Below are 20,816 nucleotides of genomic sequence, written 5' to 3'. Positions count from 1 at the left end.
TTTAATCTGAACCTCTTCCCACCCGCCTGAACCACATGCATTCTGTCTTTGGCTGTTATATAGGCCTGTGTAGCACCTCATTTAAAAGCTAAGACCCACAAAACTGATCTTTTTCCTCGCGTTGTTGCGTCACCTTTTGTATGTTTTTCTTTCTTTCTTTTTGTCATTTTTAGTTGATTTTTTATCATTTTTTGTTGAATTTTTGTTGATTTTTTGTTGATTTTTTGTTGATTTTTTGTTGAATTTTTGTCACTTTTTTTATTTAATTTTTGTCACTTTTTGTTGATTTTTTGTCATTTTTTTGTTGAATTTTTGTCACATTTTGATTGAATTTTTGTCACATTTTTATTGAATTTTTGTCACATTTTTGTTGAATTTTTGTAATTTTTTGTTGAATTTTTGTCACATTTTTATTGAATTTTTGTCATTTTTTGTTGAATTTTTGTCATTTTTTGTTGAATTTTTGTCACTTTTTGTTGAATTTTTGTCACATTTTTATTGAATTTTTGTCACTTTTTGTTGAATTTTTGTCATTTTTTGTTGAATTTTTGTCACTTTTTGTTGAATTTTTGTCACATTTTTATTGAATTTTTGTCACATTTTTATTGAATTTTTGTCACAATTTTGTTGAATTTTTGTCACATTTTTATTGAATTTTTGTCACATTTTTGTTGAATTTTTGTCATTTTTTGTTGAATTTTTGTCACATTTTTATTGAATTTTTGTCATTTTTTGTTGAATTTTTGTCATTTTTTGTTGAATTTTTGTCACATTTTTATTGAATTTTTGTCACTTTTTGTTGAATTTTTGTCATTTTTTGTTGAATTTTTGTCACTTTTTGTTGAATTTTTGTCACATTTTTATTGAATTTTTGTCACATTTTTATTGAATTTTTGTCACTTTTTGTTGAATTTTTGTCACATTTTTGTTGAATTTTTGTCACATTTTTATTGAATTTTTGTCACATTTTTGTTGAATTTTTTGTCATTTTTTGTTGAACCCGCCTAACCCTGCTTTACATTTAAAGTTTGCTGCACATGCGCCTCTACATCTGGTTCTATCATCTGTGTTAGCGTCACAGCGCCTCCCACAGGCCTGGAGGATGAACCACAGACCTGACTCGACCCGTGTGGAGGCTCACGTTTCCTGAGCTGCTTCAGGATCACAGAGGAAGTTTCTGAAAACATAAGCGTCTCGTCTTCATATGGATATAGTTGGATCTGGTCTCAGTCCATAATCGTAAGGTTCCTCAGCGATGCAGAGGGAAAAGAAAAGGCGTTTCCTTCTCTTCAGACTTTGGTAGGGCTGGGTACCGTTACCTTTTTTTTCATACCGGTACTTTAACGATACTTTTTCCGGTACCGATACTTAATTATTTTTCATATAGAACCATAAAAATGATGAATAATGTTAATGTATTATTTTCCTTCCATTTAATTTCTTTTACATTTGTATTAGTTGTTTGAGATGAAACTTCCTTTAGCAACAGGCGGAAAAAAACTTTCCACGTTTCTTATTCCAACAATTTAAAAGAAAAATGTCCCCCCTAAATTTTTCTTCAAGTTTTTACCCATTTTGTTTTGTGTTTTTTTTTCTCCCAATTTTCCCCTTTTTTCTATTTTTCCCCCAAATTTACCCCACAATTTTTTTTCTTCCATTTTTTTCCACGTTATTTCCCTTTTTGATATTTTTCCCAAATTTAACCAAATTTTTCCCACTATTTGCCCTTTTTTTTCTTTTCTTTTTTTTACCTGTCTTTCACTTTTTTTTTCTTAAATTAAATTTGCATAACCAACAGCATAAAAACTTGAATATAAAGATTTTATATTTCTTTTCGGTGCCTCCTTTCGATACTTTTATTTTTCCGATACCGGTAGTACCTAAACCTTCATTTTCGACACCGCACTGGCATCGTTTAGTCTCGGTCAGTCCTGTAAATCGATGCGGCGGCGTGACGTTCCACCTGCAGAACGCCGAGTAAACACCGAGTAACGTTTGTCTTTGTCAAATAACGTTAATGCAGCTCATTTCATCTTATTTGTGAATGGCGGCTTCCAGAAGTTTTGGCCGTTACACATTGGTACTTTATTTGCTATTGAAAACAGTTATTAATTATATTCACATTCTGGAATTTCTGAATACATGATTAAATGTATGTAAATGAAGAGTCGTCCTGACTGTTCTTAGGAGCAACGTTTTCAGCGAAGAACAAGTTTTGTCAATGTGAAAAACCTTTGTTAAGAAGGAGGTGCTGTGATAATAATAATAATGATGGAGTAACAATGGAGTGAATGTCCGATTGTCTCATGTAAAGCGCTCGGTGATATGTCTGTGAAAGGCGCCATTTAAATAAAGATCTTCTTCTCTAAAGACAGACAGTTATTATTACATTTAACCCCTTAACTCCCACCTGCACCGAGCACATTTTCTCCAGTTTGGCTTTACCCCAATCCAAAAGCTTCTGGAAAAAAGGTGAGAAAATAGCGACAGAACTGAGACGAAAACAATGATGGAAATGTGACAAAAAGTGAGAAAAATGTCACAAAAAAATGACCAAAAAATGACCAAAAAATGACAAAAAAGTGACAAAAAAGTGCCAAAAAAATGACAAAACAATGACAAAAAATTACAAAAATGTCACCAAAAATTGACAAAAATTGACGAAAAAATGATGAAAAAGTGCCAAAAATGTCACAAAAATGTCACAAAAACTTGACGAAAATTTACAAAAATTTGATAAAAATTTGACTAAAAATGACATAAAAAATGACATAAAAATGACATAAAAATGACATAAAAAATGACGACAAAATGACAAAAGTGTGAAAAAATGTGACAAAACATTTACAAAAAATGACAAAAACTTGACGGAAAAATGACCAAAAAAAAAATGATGGAAAAAAAATCTGATGACGTGAGGAAAAAGATCCATTTAGATGAGTTTTGTAGGTCTTAGCTTTCAAATGAGGCGTTACACTGGCCTACAGGATTTGGGTAAAGCTGAACTGGAGAAAATGCTCTCAGTTCAGGCGGGAGTTAAGAGGTTAAATACAGTTAAATCCACACCCTGGTGGATTTTTTGGCCAAGTATATGAATGAAAACACTAAAGCTTCTTTTTAGTCCTGGTCAATGATGTGAACACATTCCAAATCACCACAACAAAAGAAAACACCAAAATGACCCTGTTGAAAAGTTCACTATCGTTATCGCAGTTACTTCAGTCTCGTTCAGCCGTTCAGATCTTAATGAATCAGGCAGTCGTGAGATCCTGAAGAACCATACCTGAAACCCCTGTGAAGATACTCACACAGATCTGACCCGTGTTTTCAGAAACTACACGCTTCGCTTCCGAATGAGGCAAAAACAAATGAAAGAATGTGACAAAACTGGAAAAGCTGAGTCTTACGATCTTCTCCTCGCTGCCCGGAGGATTCCTGAGGAAAACACAGAGCGGCGCGAACAGCACGTCCAGGAGGCCGATGATGAGCATGAGCCACGGGAACCCGAGGGTCTCAGCGACGGTGCCCCCGATGGACGGACCTGGTACAGAGAGAGAATGAACTTCAAAGGTGCTTCATAGAACTGGGCCACACTGAAGGGATACTGGGGACTTTCCCGATTCTGCAAACATCAGAAATCTGAAAAAAAAAAAAGTGCTGCAGAACTTCAAGAGGCAGTTTTCTCACCGAGTGCAAAGGCCAGGCAGAACGCCACGTCACCGATGGCATAGACGCTCCCGTAAACCGACACGTGCCGCAGGTCCACCAGGTAACCCATGATGGGCATCATGGAGGAGTCCACCATACCTGAAACACGAGGAACTGTCATTACATTTAATAAACTACCATCGAGGAGTCCACCATACCTGAAACACGAGTAACAGTCATTACATTTAATAAACTACCATCGAGGAGTCCACCATACCTGAAACACGAGAAACAGTCATTACATTTAATAAACTACCATCGAGGAGTCCACCATACCTGAAGCTCCAGGATCCATTTTATTTCAGTTCTTTGAGGGTTTCTGGATGGAATGTAAACCATTGAAACAGGTCCATCAGCAGTGAAAACCTACCAGAAACCAAACTTTTGCTGCATGAAACTGAAAGCAGCCTCACTGTGTTTAGTCCTGACTCTGGGAACCACCAGGAGGCCCCTCCCCTCCCTGAGATGGTTCATACGGCTCTAACATGTCAGAGATGGACCATGGAGAGTCTGTTCTCAGCACTGGACTAATGTGGTCGTGTTTCCTGGTTCTGGTCAGGACTCGAGCAGGACAGACTTGATTTTTTTGGGTTCTAGTGACAGAGCTTCAAGATGACCAATGACAACCTCTCTGTGTCTTTGTGCCGATGGTCTCCGTGTTATCAGTAGTGACTGGAGGAAGTTGTTTTGATCCACACACGGATCTGTTTGAGCATCTACAGCCACTGGGTCACAGGTTGCATAAGTAAGGATTAAACACCTCAGAGCTGCGTTAGACGGTTCTAATGCCCGACACAGTGTTGTTCCTCCTGCATTATAACGTCTAACGCGGCTCCTCGTTGTTTAATCCGCTTATACCAGGGTCCCACAAACGTAATTAGCCGGTCACTGAAGGCTGGTCTCAGAGCGAGTCATTCTCCGCAGCTATAGAGTTCGGGAATGTGACGTCATATCGCTAAGCATTATGGGATGAGCAGCAATTGTAAACTAATGGAGATTTTAAAAGTTAAAATACTGGAGTTATTGTTCACATTAAAACACTTGGACACCACAGTGAGTTAGATGTTTTTACCAGCAGTGACTCGGCAGCGAACGGAGCTGTTCCACGGCTATTTCTCCACTTTATAAACTGTTTTTTGCTAATGTTAGTCAATGGAAATGTATGCTAACAGCTGCAAAGATGGCGGATCTCCATGGTAACTGTGGAATTTCCCGAACTCTATTACGAGGATCAACGACACAACATCAGCACAGAATCACAACACAACAGGACTAACCCGGAAACACTTTTCCCTGGAAGGAAACACCGATATGCGGCACTCGTGGGCAGGAGTTATTTACCTTTTACAAGGTTTAACCTGAAGCTAAAGCTAGCTAGCTCAACCAGCTCACCTGTTTATGGAAACAGCTGCGGTGGAGTCGCTCACACCTGGGCCCCCCCAACTCAAACTTTTATGTTTGACTTTACTAATCCAGACAAATATGCTTCAATGCAGGATCATTTTATGTACGCCTGAAAATGATGAATAGCCTTAACCGTTTCCAATAGAAATGTAAAGCTCATATGTTATTAACAGTAGCTAACCTAGCTGCTCACTCTCCTCTACAAACATTTAGCAAACACTAAATCCATCTCATACGTTCCTGTCAGTCACTAATGACGCCTTTATCTGGTTCAGCTGTGTCATGCGTTGCTATGGCGACGCCACAGCGGAGTGACATCCCAGTGATTTAACTACCGGACTACATGTGCGGTTACACCAAAATAATGCACCAGCCAATCAGAGTCCAGTATTCACCCAGACCATGGTATCATGTACCTTTAACATGCACTGTCCCGACCAAATCAGAACATCCAGACTCATGAAGACTGCTGACACCGCCATAGCGCCCCCTACAGTCAGTCCTGCCACCTCTGACTGATACTTGTGTCATAAAAAGAGAAAGAAAGAACTGACCGAGGGCGAATCCCACTGCGAGGTTGGGCAGGATGAGGCCGTACATGTCTCTGGCCAAAGGCACCTGGAAAACCACAGGCGCTTTAGATTCACGGCTTCATTTACAGGACAAGAGTCAGGTCAGATTTAACCATTCATTTTCACATTCGATAAATAAATAAAACAAATTAAACTAATGACTTTACAGTATCTCCCCCTGACGACCGGCCCATTTCCAGTCAAATATATCGGTGACTCACACAGATGACGCTGAATCCCACCAGGACCATCCCGATCAGAGCACACAGCCACCTGCAACACACGGAGAGCTTTAACCTCACTGGAGAACCTCTGTCCAGCTGTGAAGCCCAGGGCTGGAGCCGTCGTCCTGTTGGAGCAACATTTAGCTGTAGAACGTTTACAAAGGCACCAGGATTTACAGCTGTTTAAAACGTGTCTAAAGTGCAATGCTTTTTAATGGGAAACTAGCTTGTTCGGCCGCCCCTGTATGGAGGTGCTACAGCAAAACTCTGCTACAAGCGGCCATTGGGTTTTCCCCAAATCTAAAGCTTCATGTTCACAGTGGCGCCTCAGAGGTCTGTGTCCCGCGCTAAAGTAAAGGCGGAGTCTGACCTGCCCCAGCGGAGAGCCAGCGTCCCGAAGACGTTGGCCCCGACGAGGTACGAGAAGGAGGCCGGGAGGAACACCACGCCTGGAGACCACAGAGTCAGATTCAAATCAGACTCAAACAAAAGCAGTTCCTCTTATAATGAAACTGAGCAACATTAGGCTGAAACCGTCACATTTAGAAACGATTAACATGTGGGAAGCTGCGTCTCGGATCAGGGACGTTTGGGGAAAGTAAATACCGAGCTGCCATTCCTGGGCGCACATGGTCTCCATCATCCAGAGGGGCAGAGTGGGCTCCATCATCGCGATGCCCATGTTCCCGAAGCAGATGGCGCCTGAAACACACACAGGACACGTGTGGCACTAGGTGTTTTCTTTTTTAGATTCAAATAGTTGCCCCCCCCCCCATTAAAAACTCTTTAAGTTCATTTAACTAAGTTTAGACACTGTTTATAATTGTTTACTTTATGCAATGTTAAGGTTTTACTGTTTTATGAGACATGCAATGTAAGCTGGTTGGAAAAACGCACACATGAACAGTAGCAAAAAAATAATAAAAATAGTTAAAATAGTTCTCAAGACAGAGCGAATCTAAACAAGACTTAAAAATGCATATAACTGAAAGAATCTTATCTGCACTCTTGCCTCTTACTGTAATTGATTAATTCTATGTTGATGTTTTTATTGATTGTATTTGTTTTCTTATATTTATGCAACTGTGAAGCACTTTGAATTGCCTCGTGTATGAATTGTGCTCTACAAATAAACTTGCCTTGCCTTGCCTAGCAGAGTCTCTCCTGCACCTTTTAGATTACGTTTTGTTTAGTTAGGAAGTGTTTCGTAAACTTTATTTTGTTTAAGACGAGTACCAGACCAAGTTAGTGTTTCTAAGATGGCGGACGTTGGTCCAATGGTTACCGCAGTTACCGAGAAAAATACCATTTGATACTGTACGAGATTGTGTTCAAATATGAAATAAGTGCTCGGATATGCGTAGTAGTGCTGTGCTAGGGGCAGTTTGTGTGGTAGGGATTTCCAGATGAACCTTTTTAGTGTTTTGTTGCCACCATGAGCACATCAGTTATGTGCACGGCAAAGCTACTAGCGCACGTGTGCTAAGGCAGGAAAATGGAGTCACACAGTACATTAACAGTAGGTCACGTTTCAAGTAATGTAATGGTACAGTAGAACGGTAGTGACAAAAGATACATACATGATTGAAAGGTAGTTAAAAACAGGTGAAAAAGGATTTTGCTCAGTCATTTTGAATATTGTAAAATTGTTCAACTCCAGACTTTGAGTATTGTTTTGTAAGAAGTTCTGCCAGTCCGTGATATGAGAGAAACACACGCATAATTAAACATGTGACCCGTCCTTCAGGGGCAGAGGGGCCGGGGAGGAGGTACCCGGCTGGAGGAGGAAGGAGGGCCTCACCTGCAGCGATGATGATGTACGGGTCCTTCATCAGCGTGAACAGAGACGTCCCTTTCTGACTCTGAAACACAGTCACCATAAAGCAGCGTGAGGAAAACGGTGGAGTAGATTCATCTAAGGCCCCGGGAACTTGTTTAACTAATTTAAATGATTTGTTTGAACTAACTGTTCACCTTCCCACACCCCTCACCTTCACACACCCCTCACCTTCACACACCCCTCACCTTCCCACACCCCTCACCTTCCCACACCCCTCACCTTCACACACCCCTCACCTTCCCACACCCCTCATCTTCCCTCACCCCTCACCTTCACACACCCCTCACCTTCACACACCCCTCACCTTCACACACCCCTCACCTTCCCACACCCCTCATCTTCCCTCACCCCTCACCTTCCCACACCCCTCACCTTCCCTCACCCCTCACCTTCCCACACCCCTCACCTTCACACACCCCTCACCTTCCCACACCCCTCATCTTCCCACACCCCTCACCTTCACACACCCCTCACCTTCCCACACCCCTCACCTTCACACACTCCTCACCTTCACACACCCCTCACCTTCCCACACCCCTCACCTTCCCACACCCCTCACCTTCCCTCACCCCTCACCTTCCCACACCCCTCACCTTCCCACACCCCTCACCTTCCCACACCCCTCACCTTCCCACACCCCTCACCTTCACACACCCCTCACCTTCCCACACCCCTCACCTGCCCTCACCCCTCACCTTCACACACCCCTCACCTTCACACACTCCTCACCTTCCCACACCCCTCACCTTCACACACCCCTCACCTTCCCACACCCCTCACCTTCCCACACCCCTCACCTGCCCTCACCCCTCACCTTCACACACCCCTCACCTTCACACACCCCTCACCTTCCCACACCCCTCACCTTCACACACCCCTCACCTTCCCACACCCCTCACCTTCCCACACCCCTCACCTTCCCACACCCCTCACCTTCACACACCCCTCACCTTCCCACACCCCTCACCTTCACACACCCCTCACCTTCCCACACCCCTCACCTTCCCACACCCCTCACCTTCTCACTCCCCTCACCTTCACACACCCCTCACCTTCCCACACCCCTCACCTTCTCACTCCCCTCACCTTCTCACTCCCCTCACCTTCCCACACCCCTCACCTTCTCACTCCCCTCACCTTCCCACTCCCCTCACCTTCTCACACCCCTCACCTTCCCACACCCCTCACCTTCTCACTCCCCTCACCTTCACACACCCCTCACCTTCCCACACCCCTCACCTTCTCACTCCCCTCACCTTCCCACACCCCTCACCTTCTCACTCCCCTCACCTTCCCACTCCCCTCACCTTCTCACACCCCTCACCTTCACACACCCCTCACCTTCCCACACCCCTCACCTTCCCACACCCCTCACCTTCACACACCCCTCACCTTCCCACACCCCTCACCTTCTCACACCCCTCACCTGCCCACACCCCTCACACACAACACACGTCCTGTTTGAATACTGATGGAGACTCACCTCGGGCTCCACTCGGGTCGGCTGCAGGACAAACATCTGCAGGGCTGGAGGAACAAGAGGAACACGTCAGTGAAGGAGTCAGAGGGACCAGGAAACTGTCAGCACAAAGTGGAGCTGGGAGCTATAGAGGAGAGGAGGCTAAATGCTAACGCTGTCTGTGTTTACGTGACTGAGGACACGCGTGAAGACCAGACAGGTACACATGAACTCGTGGAAGCTCAGGTAAGAACAAATCTCTGCCTGAAGTGTTGCCTTGGCACATTCACGTATTTCTGAGTAATCTGTAAAAACTCTGATGGCGGCCATTTTAGGGATAGGTTTGCCTGAGTCCTCCTAGGAACGCCCCCACCTCCTGGAGACGCCTCCGAGCTTTCGTCACCAGCCGAGTAACCGACCACTGCTCCTCAGCAGAACCCCCTCCCCACTGATGCCACAGACAGCGTGTGGAGGGGGCGTGTCTAAAGGCTCAGAGGTTCTTAAAGAGACAGAGGCCGATTTCAAGACATTCACTACAGCCATTTTGAGAGAGACATTTTATACAAGGCAGTTTTTCTAATTTACTGCATTTACAGACCAACAGAAGGTTTGGTCATCATTGTAGTGTGATATAGACTGGTGCTGTGTGATTGAAAAAAGCAGAATACCCCCTCTTTAAGCTCCAACCCACACCAGTGTCTGGGCTCCGGAGGAAGATTCGCCATGTATTCCATATCGCCAATGCAATCTTCCACAGTGTTTTCAGGTTGAATAATACGAATGCGTTGGTTTCATACAGCGTTTTTCTGGACACTCTAAGGGCCAGATCTTGTGCCTGGCGAAAGGACTGGGCAAACTCTAACTTTGAAACAGCAGCGGAATCAAGTGAAATGACCTTTTTGAGGGAAAGATGAGTAAAACACAGGACACATGAACGGAACGTGCACCTGAACGTGTTTTGAACCATCGTTTGTGTTTCTGATCGAAGGCCTTAGTGGATTTTGAAAGAGCCGTTACCTCCGTTGAAGAGCGCGACGAAGGCCAGGATCAGGAACGGCGCCGTCTTACCCACGAACTCGTACGTCAGGCTGCCAAAAGGGGGCCCCACTGAGCAGAGAGCGCAGGGTTAAAGGGGGAGAAGAAGAAGGAGAAGGAGAAGGAGAAGGAGAAGGAGAAGGAGAAGGAGGTTTACTGACGGAACCAGCCCATGGCCGGGCCGCCGATTGCGATGCCGATGGCGTGACTGCGCTCCTCGTCGTCCGTGTAAACGCTGGCCAGCATCCCCAACCCTGCAAACACAGCACCGTGACTCACCAGCAGGGGGCGACAACGTTTACTCCAGAGCAGACACAAAAGACCTTATAGTCTTTGAAAACAATATTGAACCTCTTGACTGCACGTGCGCCCTGTGTTTATTCCTCCCGTCTTTAGCCGCTGCTGTTTCCCACAAAGGAAATGACCATATTTGGATTACAGCCGTTCGTGCTACACGTGGATACCAAACATGTCAGTGGGAAAGACCAGACATGTTGGAGTCACGTCCTGGATGAATCTCAGAGGATAAACCTGGTACAGAGAGAGTTTGGGCTGAGTCTTGACTCTCCTTAACCCCTTAACTAACTGGAAATTAAGAGACTAAAAAATCATCTCTCTTTTAAAATAAATCTAAAGAAACATGTAATCAGTCAAATACAAATAAATAACCTGACTTAAAGTTGCTTTGGGTATTGTAATACACCTTGTTTTGTTTTTCTCTTACCTCAATTATTTGAATGAGGAAATCTGTATTGTCGATGTGTGTTGTATAAATTACCCTTTGACTGTATAAGGTCTTTTGAATGAGAATGGACCCCAGGAAGAGTAGTCTTTGCGTTGGTAAAGACTAATGGGGATCCTTAAATAAAGAAATAAAGAAACTCCCACCTGAACCAAGCACATTTTCTCCAGTTTGGCTTTACCCCAATCCAAAAGCTTCTGGAAAAAAGGTGAGAAAATAGCAACAAAACTGAGACGAAAACAAGGATGGAAATATAACAAAAATGTCACATGAAATTGACAAGAAATTGATGAAAAAATGACAAAAATGTGACAAAAAAATGACAAAAATGTGACAAAAATGTGACAAAAATTGACAAAAATGTGACGAAATAATAACAAAAATGTGACAAAAAAATGACAAAAATGTGACAAAAAAATGACAAAAATGTGACAAAAAATGACAAAAATTGGATTAAAAATTGATACAGAAAATAACAAAAAAATGACAAAAATGTGACAAAAATGTGACAAAAAAGTGACAAAAATGTGACAAAAATTGACAAAAATGTGACGAAAAAATAACAAAAATTTGACTAAAAAATGACAAAAATTTGACAAAAATTTGACAAAAAATGACAAAAATTGGATTAAAAATTGATACAGAAAATAACGAAAAAATGACAAAAATGTGACAAAAATTGACAAAAATGTGACGAAAAAATAACAAAAATTTGACAAAAAAATGACAAAAATGTGACAAAAATTGACAAAAATGTGACAAAAATTGACAAAAATGTGACGAAATAATAACAAAAAATTGACTAAAAAATGACAAAAATGTGACAAAAAAATGACAAAAATGTGACAAAAAATGACAAAAATTGGATTAAAAATTGATACAGAAAATAACGAAAAAATAACAAAAATTTGACTAAAAAATGACAAAAATGTGACAAAAATGTGACAAAAAAATGACAAAAAATTGACTAAAAATGACAAAAATTGGATTAAAAATTGATACAAAAAATAACGAAAAAATGTGACAAAAATGTGACAAAAATGTGACAAAAATTGATAAAAATGTGACGAAAAAATAACAAAAATTTGACTAAAAAATGACAAAAAATTGACAAAAATGTGACAAAAAAAATACAAAAATGTGACAAAAAATGACAAAAAATTGACTAAAAAATGACAAAAAAGTTACAAAAATGAGTTGAATACCCAACAAAAAAATGATGGGAAAAAAAATCTGATGGCATGAGGGAAAAGATCCTCTCGGTTCAGGCGGGAGTTAAGAGGTTAAAGAGTGAAAGTGAGGAGCAGAGGGAGGGCGGTTACCTGCGACGGAGGAGCAGGAGGAGCCGACGCCCTGCAGAGACCGAGCCACGAACAGCAGAGCGTAGCTGGAGGAGAAGGCGAACACTGCAGAGAAGAACACACTTCACCTTCACCTCATCATCCAAGTGAAACAACATCATCTTTAAGTGACGAGTTCTCTTTAAAATGTGATACAATAGTGGAGTTATTTCATTGAAAACCAAAGAACTGAATGAAGAAAAATCAAATGCAAAGTTTCTACGTTTTTGATGAATGCAGTTGATGATAAAGACGGGCTAAACCAAGGCTAAAGAGGGGTTTAAGAGGGGCTAAACCTGCAGCTAAACCAGGGCTAAAGAAGGGTTTAAGAAGGGCTAAACCAGGGGCTAAACCAGGGCTAAAGAGGGGTTTAAGAGGGGCTAAACCAGGGCTAAAGAGGGGTTTAAGAGGGGCTAAACCAGGGCTAAAGAGGGGTTTAAGAGGGGCTAAACCTGCAGCTATACCAGGGCTAAAGAGGAGTTTAAGAGGGGCTAAACCTGCAGCTATACCAGGGCTAAAGAGGGGTTTAAGAAGGGCTAAACCTGCAGCTATACCAGGGCTAAAGAAGGGTTTAAGAAGGGCTAAACCAGGGGCTAAACCAGGGCTAAAGAGGGGTTTAAGAGGGGCTAAACCAGGGCTAAAGAGGGGTTTAAGAGGGGCTAAACCAGGGCTAAAGAGGGGTTTAAGAGGGGCTAAACCTGCAGCTATACCAGGGCTAAAGAGGAGTTTAAGAGGGGCTAAACCTGCAGCTATACCAGGGCTAAAGAGGGGTTTAAGAAGGGCTAAACCTGCAGCTAAACCAGGGCTAAAGAAGGGTTTAAGAAGGGCTAAACCAGGGGCTAAACCAGGGCTAAAGAGGGGTTTAAGAGGGGCTAAACCAGGGCTAAAGAGGGGTTTAAGAGGGGCTAAACCAGGGCTAAAGAGGGGTTTAAGAGGGGCTAAACCTGCAGCTATACCAGGGCTAAAGAGGAGTTTAAGAGGGGCTAAACCTGCAGCTATACCAGGGCTAAAGAGGGGTTTAAGAAGGGCTAAACCTGCAGCTATACCAGGGCTAAAGAGGGGTTTAAGAAGGGCTAAAGCTGCAGCTAAACCAGGGCTAAAGAGGGGTTTAAGAAGGGCTAAAGCTGCAGCTAAACCAGGGCTAAAGAGGGGTTTAAGAGGGGCTAAAGACAGTCTAATCCAGGACCTAAACGGGGGCTAACGAGGAGCTAAACCTGCAGCTAAACCAGGGCTAAAGTGGGGTTTAAGAAGGGCTAAACCAGGGGCTAAAGCTGCAGCTAAACCCGGGCTAAAGAGGGGTTTAAGACGGGCTAAAGACAGTCTAATCCAGGACCTAAACGGGGGCTAACGAGGAGCTAAACCTGCAGCTAAACCAGGGCTAAAGTGGGGTTTAAGAAGGGCTAAACCAGGGGCTAAACCTGCAGTTAAACCCGGGCTAAAGAGGGGTTTAAGACGGGCTAAAGACAGTCTAATCCAGGACCTAAACGGGGGCTAACGAGGAGCTAAACCTGCAGCTAAACCCGGGCTAAAGAGAGGTTTAAGAGGGGCTAAACCTGCAGCTAAACCAGGGCTAAAGTGGTGTTTAAGACGGGCTAAACCAGGGGCTAAACCTGCAGCTAAACCAGGGCTAAAGTGGTGTTTAAGACGGGCTAAACCAGGGGCTAAACCTGCAGCTAAACCGGGCTAAAGTGGGGTTTAAGAGGGGCTAAAGACAGTCTAATCCAGGACCTAAACGGGGGCTAACGAGGAGCTAGACCTGCAGCTAAACAGGTTTAGCCTATAATAAATAATAAACAAGTTCAGAGTAGTTCTCTTCATGGAGAGGAGGCACTGACTGATGGTGGACAGGAACATGATGCAGAAGCCGGCGAACATGGGGATCTGGTACCCGATTCTGAAACACACAAACCACATGAGAACATTACTCCGGATGCCCTCCCAACACCGCACTCATCCAGGCTCGGAGTTAGCTTGTACAGAAACGCACACCGTAGATTTATCCAGGAAGTGACTCCAACATGGCTGGGTCTTTCCCACGCTTATCCATTCACAAATATTACTACTAATAATAATGATAAATCGGTTTTATGTAGCGCTTTTCTGGACACTCAAAGACGCTTTACATTGCATTAATCATTCATTCCAGGGGGCGTGGTCTCACCTGTCGGTCAGTGGGCGTGGTCTCACCTGTCGGTCAGTGGGCGTGGTCAGTGGGCGTGGTCTCACCTGTTAGTCAAGGGTCCGATGGCGGTGTTGATGAGCAGCTGCACCATGGACTTGGAGGCGAAGAGCAACCCGACCTTCAGGTTCTCGTTGACCAGGCTGGACTCGTACGGAGGACAGTCCGACGAGTTCCCGGGGCTCGACGAGTTCCCGGGTCTCGCCGTGGGACCGGGCCTCGTCACCGTGGAGACCGGGGAGGAGGCCGACGTATTCACGGAGCTGTTATACAGAGACACGCTGCTGTTCTGCGGCGCCGCCTCGGCCATGTCGAGCTGATACAGTAAGTCGGGGACGATGGGGACTGAGAGGAGACAAACACAACATTTTAAAGGGGGGGTATTCTGCAAAATGGACTTTTTCAAGCTTTCCATCATGTTATTCTGTCACTCCCTCATTAAAAACATGGCTGAAGTGTTGCCTTGGCACATTCACGTGTTTCTGAGTAATCTGTAAAAACTCTGATGGCGGCCATTTTAGGGATAGGTTTGCCAGAGGTTCTTAACCCCTTAACTCCCACCTGAACCGAGCACATTTTCTCCAGTTTGGCTTTACCCCAATCCAAAAGCCCCTGGAAAAAAGGTGAGAAAATAGCAACAAAACTGAGACGAAAACAATGATGGAAATGTGACAAAAATGTCACATGAAATTGACAAGAAATTGATGAAAAAATGACAAAAATGTGACAAAAAATGACAAAAATTTGATACAAACAATGACGAAAAATGACAAAGACGAAAACAAGGATGAAAATGTGAAAAAAGTGCCAAAAAATTTACAATAAATGTACAAAAAAATGGCAAAAATTGACAAAAAAGTGAGAGAAATTTGACGAAAAACGCACAAAAAGTCACGAAAATTTGACAAAAATGAGATGAAGTGATGAAAAAAAATCTGATGACGTGAGGAAAAAGATCAATTTAGTTTTGTAGGTCTTAGCTTTCAAATGAAGAGTTGCACTGGCCTACCGGATTTGGGTAAAGCTGAACTGGAGAAAACGCTCTCTGTTCAGGCGGGAGTTCAGAGGTTCTTAAAGAGACAGAGGCCTATTTCAAGACATTCACTACAGCCATTTTGAGAGAGACATTTTATACAAGGCAGTTATTCTAATTTACTGCATTTACAGACCAGCAGAAGGTTTGTCATCATTGTAGTGTGATATAGACTGCTGCTATGGGACTGAAAAAAGCAGAAAACCTCCTCTTTAACTACACTTTCAGCCCTGAAGGTTTGGAAACATTGGGATAAGCAGAGAAATGAAAATGTAGATACAGAGCCTCTCGAAAGTACGAATACACCTTGAACTTTTGCACATTTTGTCATGTTTACAACTATAAACATACAGATTTTATTTTGAATTTTTTACTGAACGTTCACACACAAGTAACCGACAACTGTGAAGTGAAAGAAAAATGATTCTGTTATTTTTCAAAAAAATAGAAAACGTGGGGTGTGCATAAGTTTTCATACAGATGAATGAATACTTTGTGGAACCCCCTTTTACTGCAATAACAGCAGAAAGTCTTTTGGGGTTTGACTATTAGCACATGTAGAGACTGACATTTTAGCCCATTCATTACTTTACAAAACAACTCCAGCTCTGTCACATTAGAAGGAGAGCGTTTGTGAACAGCAGTTTTCAGGTCTTTCCACAGATTTTCAATAGGATTTAGGTCAGGACTTTGACTGGGCCATTCTAACACATTAATATGTCTTTATTGAACCATTCCATTGTAGATTTATCTTTGTGTTTAGGGTCATTGTCCTGCTGAAGGTGAATCTCCGCCCCAGCCTCAGTTCTCTTTCTGACTCCAGCAGGTTTTCCTCCAAAATGTCTCTGTATTTGGCTCCATCCATCTTCCCAACTATTCTTACAGTCTCCCCAGTCCCCGCTGAGGAAAAGCAGCCCCACAGCATGATGCTCCCCCCCGTATATTTGACACTGGGGATGGTGCACTCAGGACCATGAGCAGTGTCAGGTTTGCTCCATACATAACGTTTGTCTCATCTGACCAAAGCTCCTTCTTCCACATGGAGCTGTGTCCAAACTTCAAACGGGATTTCTTCTTCCACTCGCAGAGCCGTGGGAAGATGTTTTAGTTAGGGGGCGCTGAGGGACAAAATGTACCCCCAAAATACTTTTTCTGTGCATAAATTCTATTTATTAACCTCTTAACTCCAGCCTGAACCGAGAGCATTTTCTCCAGTTCAGCTTTACCCAAATCCTGTAGGCCAGTGTAACGCCTCATTTGAAAGACCTACAAAACTGAATTGATCTTTTTCCTCACGTCATCAGATTTTTTTCATCACAGTCAGCTCATTTTTGTCAAGTTTTCGTGACTTTTTTGTCACTTTTTCGTCAATTTTTTCGCATTTTTTTTGGTCAAATTCTTATCACTTTTTCGTCCATTTTTTCCTCAATTTTTTGTAAAATTTTTGTCCATTTTTGTCACTTTGTCGTGAAATTCTTTGACTTTTTTGTCAAATTTTTATCACTTTTTCGTCCATTTTTTCGTCAACTTTTTTCTCACTTTTTTGTCACATTTTTGTCCATTTTTGTCATTTTTTTGTAAATTTCTTGTAAATTTTTTGTCACTTTTTGTCAAAGTTTTCTCACTTTTTCCTGCATCACCGTGTGGTCCATCCTCTCCTCCTCTTTTTTGGACCATATTTTTCGTACTTCGATATTTGACAGTAGAAATAACTTTTAAACGCCTTTAACCACCGCCTGTAAGTCGTGTTTTACGCATATTTTCAGAAACTCCAAGGTCTTAGCTTTCAAATGAGGCATCGCACCGCTCTATAGGCTGCGAACAAAAGCACAAATTAAAAAACAAACAAAAAAGGTACAAAAAATGACAGAAAAATAACAAAAAATAACAAAAAATAACAAAAAATAACAAAAAATGATTAAAAATGACAAAAAATGACAAAAAATAACAAAAAAATGACAAATAAATGACAAAAAATGACAAAAATTTGACAAAAAATTACAAAAAAATGAAAAAAAAATTGACAAAAATTTGACAAAAAATGATTAAAAAAATGACCAAAAAATTGACAAAAATTTGACAAAAATTTGACAAAAAAGTTACAAAATGAGTTGAATACCCCGCCCAAAAAAAGATGGAAAAAAATGTGATGACATGAGGAAAAAGATCCATTTCGATGAGTTTTGTAGATCTTTGCTTGCAGGATTTGGCCTGTAAGTCGTGTTTTACGCATATTTTCAGAAACTCCGAGGTCTTAGCTTTCAAATGAGGCGTCGCACCGCTCTATAGGCTGCGAACAAAAGCACCATTTAAAAAACAAGCCAAAAAGGGACAAAAAAAAGTGAAAAAATTGGATGATTGGATGTGAGAGAACTTGTTCTCTTTTGTCATTGTTTTAAATCAACAGAATGAGGAGCTCTCTCGAAGCGCCTCAGGCTCTGTGTGTTCTGCCTTATGTCTATAGTTTCATCTGTTTGAATGATCCTTCCCTGTTCTGCCTTGTGTAAATAGTTCCATCTTTTTAAAGAGGGGGTATTCTGCTTTTTTCAGTCCCATAGCACCAGTCTATATCTCACTACAATGATGAGCAAACCTTCTGTTGGTCTGTAAATGCAGTAAATTAGAATAACTGCCTTGTATAAAATGTCTCTCTCAAAATGGCTGTAGTGAATGTCTTGAAATAGGCCTCTGTCTCTTTAAGAACCTCTGAGCCTTTAGACACGCCCCCTCCACACGCTGTCTGTGGCATCAGTGGGGAGGGGGTTCTGCTGAGGAGCAGTGGTCGGTTACTCGGCTGGTGACGAAAGCTCGGAGGCGTCTCCAGGAGGTGGGGGCGTTCCTAGGAGGACTCAGGCAAAGCTATCCCTAAAATGGCCGCCATCAGAGTTTTTACAGATTACTCAGAGATACGTGAATGTGCCAAGGCAACACTTCAGCCATGTTTTTAATGAGGGAGTGACAGAATAACATGATGGAAAGCTGGAAAAAGTCCATTTTGCAGAATACCGCCCCTTTAAAAATCCGTAACTCCGCACAGGAAAGGGCTCGAGACTTTCTTCTTGACCTGCTCAGGAATTCATGCTCCTTAAAGGTCCTCGTTAAATCATCTGGGCCTTGACCTTGACACATGTGGCTTAACCTCTTAACTCCCGCCTGAACCGAGAGGATCTTTTTCCTCACGTCATCAGATCTTTTGTCCATCATTTTTTTGTTGGGTGTTCAACTCATTTTTGCAACTTTTTTGTCACATTTTTTTTTCACATTTTTGTAATTTTTTTTAATCATTTTTTGTCACATTTAAAAAAAAAATCATCATTTTTTAATCAAATTTTTGTCATTTTTTTGTCACATTTTTTTGTCACATTTTTGTAATTTTTGTTTATCATTTTTTGTCACATTTAAAAAAAAAAAATCATCATTTTTTAATCAAATTTTTGTCATTTTTTTGTTACATTTTGGTCATTTTTTTTGTCATTTTTTCGTCAATTTTTTGTCAATTTCTTGTGACAATTTTGTGACATTTTTGCCACTTTTTCATAAATTTTTCATCACTTTTTTGTCAATGTTTTCTCACTTTTTTGTCACATTTCCATCATTGTTTTCGTCTCAGTTTTGTTGCTATTTTCACAGCTTTTTTCCAGAAGCTTTTGGATTGGGGTAAAGCCAAACTGGAGAAAATGTGCTCGGTTCAGGTGGGAGTTAAGGGGTTAAATGATCACTCCCTGTTCTTTCTTGTGTATATATTTGATTGCATTTACCCGCCTGTTATGTTATATTATCCACACCATTCTGTCTAATATTTGCTTTGTGACATATTAGTGAAAGATTTTTTGAGTAAACTAGTTATGAGTGCTGTTGGTCAGTGAGATGTACCGGTGCCCGGCCCGAGGAGTGTCTGGATCTCCTCACTCACCCACGACGGTCATGAGCATGGTGTCCAGCAGCAGGGCCACGAAGACGATGAAGAGGATGAGTTTCCGGGACCGGTGCTCCTCCCTGAGCCACCGCCGAAAGCCGTACAGCCACTCCAGCACCATCGCCACGGGAACGGCCAGGAACAACCACAGAGATGGTTCTAGTCCAGGTTTTAGTCCATGTTTGGAGGCTCTGTGGTGACGCTCAGGAGCAGACTGAGGCAGGAGCAGAGAGGGACCAGGGGGAGGGACCAGGGGGAGGGGCCAGGGGGAGGGACCAGGGGGAGGAGACACCTGTGGGTCAGATGCCCTCCCACAGGAACACAAGCCAATGGAGAGAATAAGTGTGTTTAAGATGAAGTGCGCCTCGCCTCGATTCCAGACGAGACCAGGCGGTGGCGTCAGAGGGCGGAGAAAGGCGCCTCTAATTAAGTCAGACACATCTCAGCCCCGAGAACAGGAGGAGCCTCAGATCTCGCGTTTGTTAGAAAGAGTTTGGGAATAAAACTATTGTAAAAGTTTGTGAACACATTTCTGCTTCTCCCACACACAAGACAGACCCATCACTACAGCTACAATAACAGACTCTCCTCTTACAGTGTAGGATTAGAATAATAAACTTATGCTTATTTAAATGTAGGCCATATGTTGAACACACTGGCACTTTCTGTCAAATATGAAGCATTTCTGCAGATTTAAGTAGATCTGTGATGAGAAAAAAGGAGGCAGGAGCCGCGGAGCGTCAGGGCAAAACGTTTCTGATCCAAACACAACTCATATCCAATCATCTGTCAGTCCTCCGTCAGCACACGTGTTTACGGCACTTCATTTCCCACAATCCCTTTGGCTTTTGTAGTTCAGGCAGTCGAGCGAGGCGGAGAAAAGGTGTGTTTGAGATGAGCCAGACGGACGCAGTTTTGACAGCCGACTGCAGACGCTCGGTGCCGGTTAGATTTCTGTCCACCTTGCTCCAGACGGGCTCTGATGTCACGGGCACGTGGGGCACGGAAAGATCGTGAGACCCAACGAGAGCAGCCGACTTGATCAGCCGCTGCATCTCTCCAGAGGCAACTGCAGCGGCTCCACGGCCCAGTGCATGATGGGAAAACACCCACCTGTCCTCACGCTCAGGTGATTGGATACGAGTCTGTGTGATCAGAAACGTGCTCCTCGCCCCCTCCTCTCTCCTCTGTAGATCTGAACAAATAAACTATGACTGAAACTATTAAAGTTCTGCATCGCCCCTAAAATAGAGCTCATGTTTGATGCTTTTCAGAACAAACTAATGATTTAAAAGGACGTGTTTTATCTCACAAACCTGAACAAACAAACGAATGGGAAAGTTTCCTCTGATGAAGAATGATGT

At 42.6% G+C, this 20,816-nt stretch overlaps 1 protein-coding gene across 1 annotated transcript in view; it reads right to left on the bottom strand.

Moving 5' to 3' along the window:
* The window catches only part of LOC306971976 (synaptic vesicular amine transporter-like), a gene marked incomplete at both ends in the record, with an annotated part of 20,415 nt that extends 842 nt beyond the window's left edge, over positions 1–19,573 (bottom strand). The window contains 14 exons of the mRNA XM_079568419.1: positions 3,408–3,541; positions 3,688–3,807; positions 5,667–5,730; positions 5,906–5,957; positions 6,279–6,357; positions 6,515–6,610; positions 7,710–7,770; positions 9,232–9,275; positions 10,225–10,314; positions 10,404–10,496; positions 12,307–12,390; positions 14,160–14,218; positions 14,551–14,848; positions 19,450–19,573. Of these exons, the coding sequence (XP_079424545.1) occupies positions 3,408–3,541; positions 3,688–3,807; positions 5,667–5,730; positions 5,906–5,957; positions 6,279–6,357; positions 6,515–6,610; positions 7,710–7,770; positions 9,232–9,275; positions 10,225–10,314; positions 10,404–10,496; positions 12,307–12,390; positions 14,160–14,218; positions 14,551–14,848; positions 19,450–19,573 (1,398 nt within the window). The remainder of the gene's footprint in view (positions 1–3,407; positions 3,542–3,687; positions 3,808–5,666; positions 5,731–5,905; positions 5,958–6,278; positions 6,358–6,514; positions 6,611–7,709; positions 7,771–9,231; positions 9,276–10,224; positions 10,315–10,403; positions 10,497–12,306; positions 12,391–14,159; positions 14,219–14,550; positions 14,849–19,449) is intronic.
* Between the last annotated feature and the right edge of the window lie 1,243 nt (positions 19,574–20,816).

The sequence above is a fragment of the Gobius niger genome (genome assembly GCF_951799975.1).
Source record: "Gobius niger genome assembly, chromosome: 12".
NCBI lineage: Eukaryota > Metazoa > Chordata > Actinopteri > Gobiiformes > Gobiidae > Gobius > Gobius niger.
Note: the sequence above shows the minus strand (reverse complement) of the source record. Positions and strands in the feature narration are given on the sequence as shown.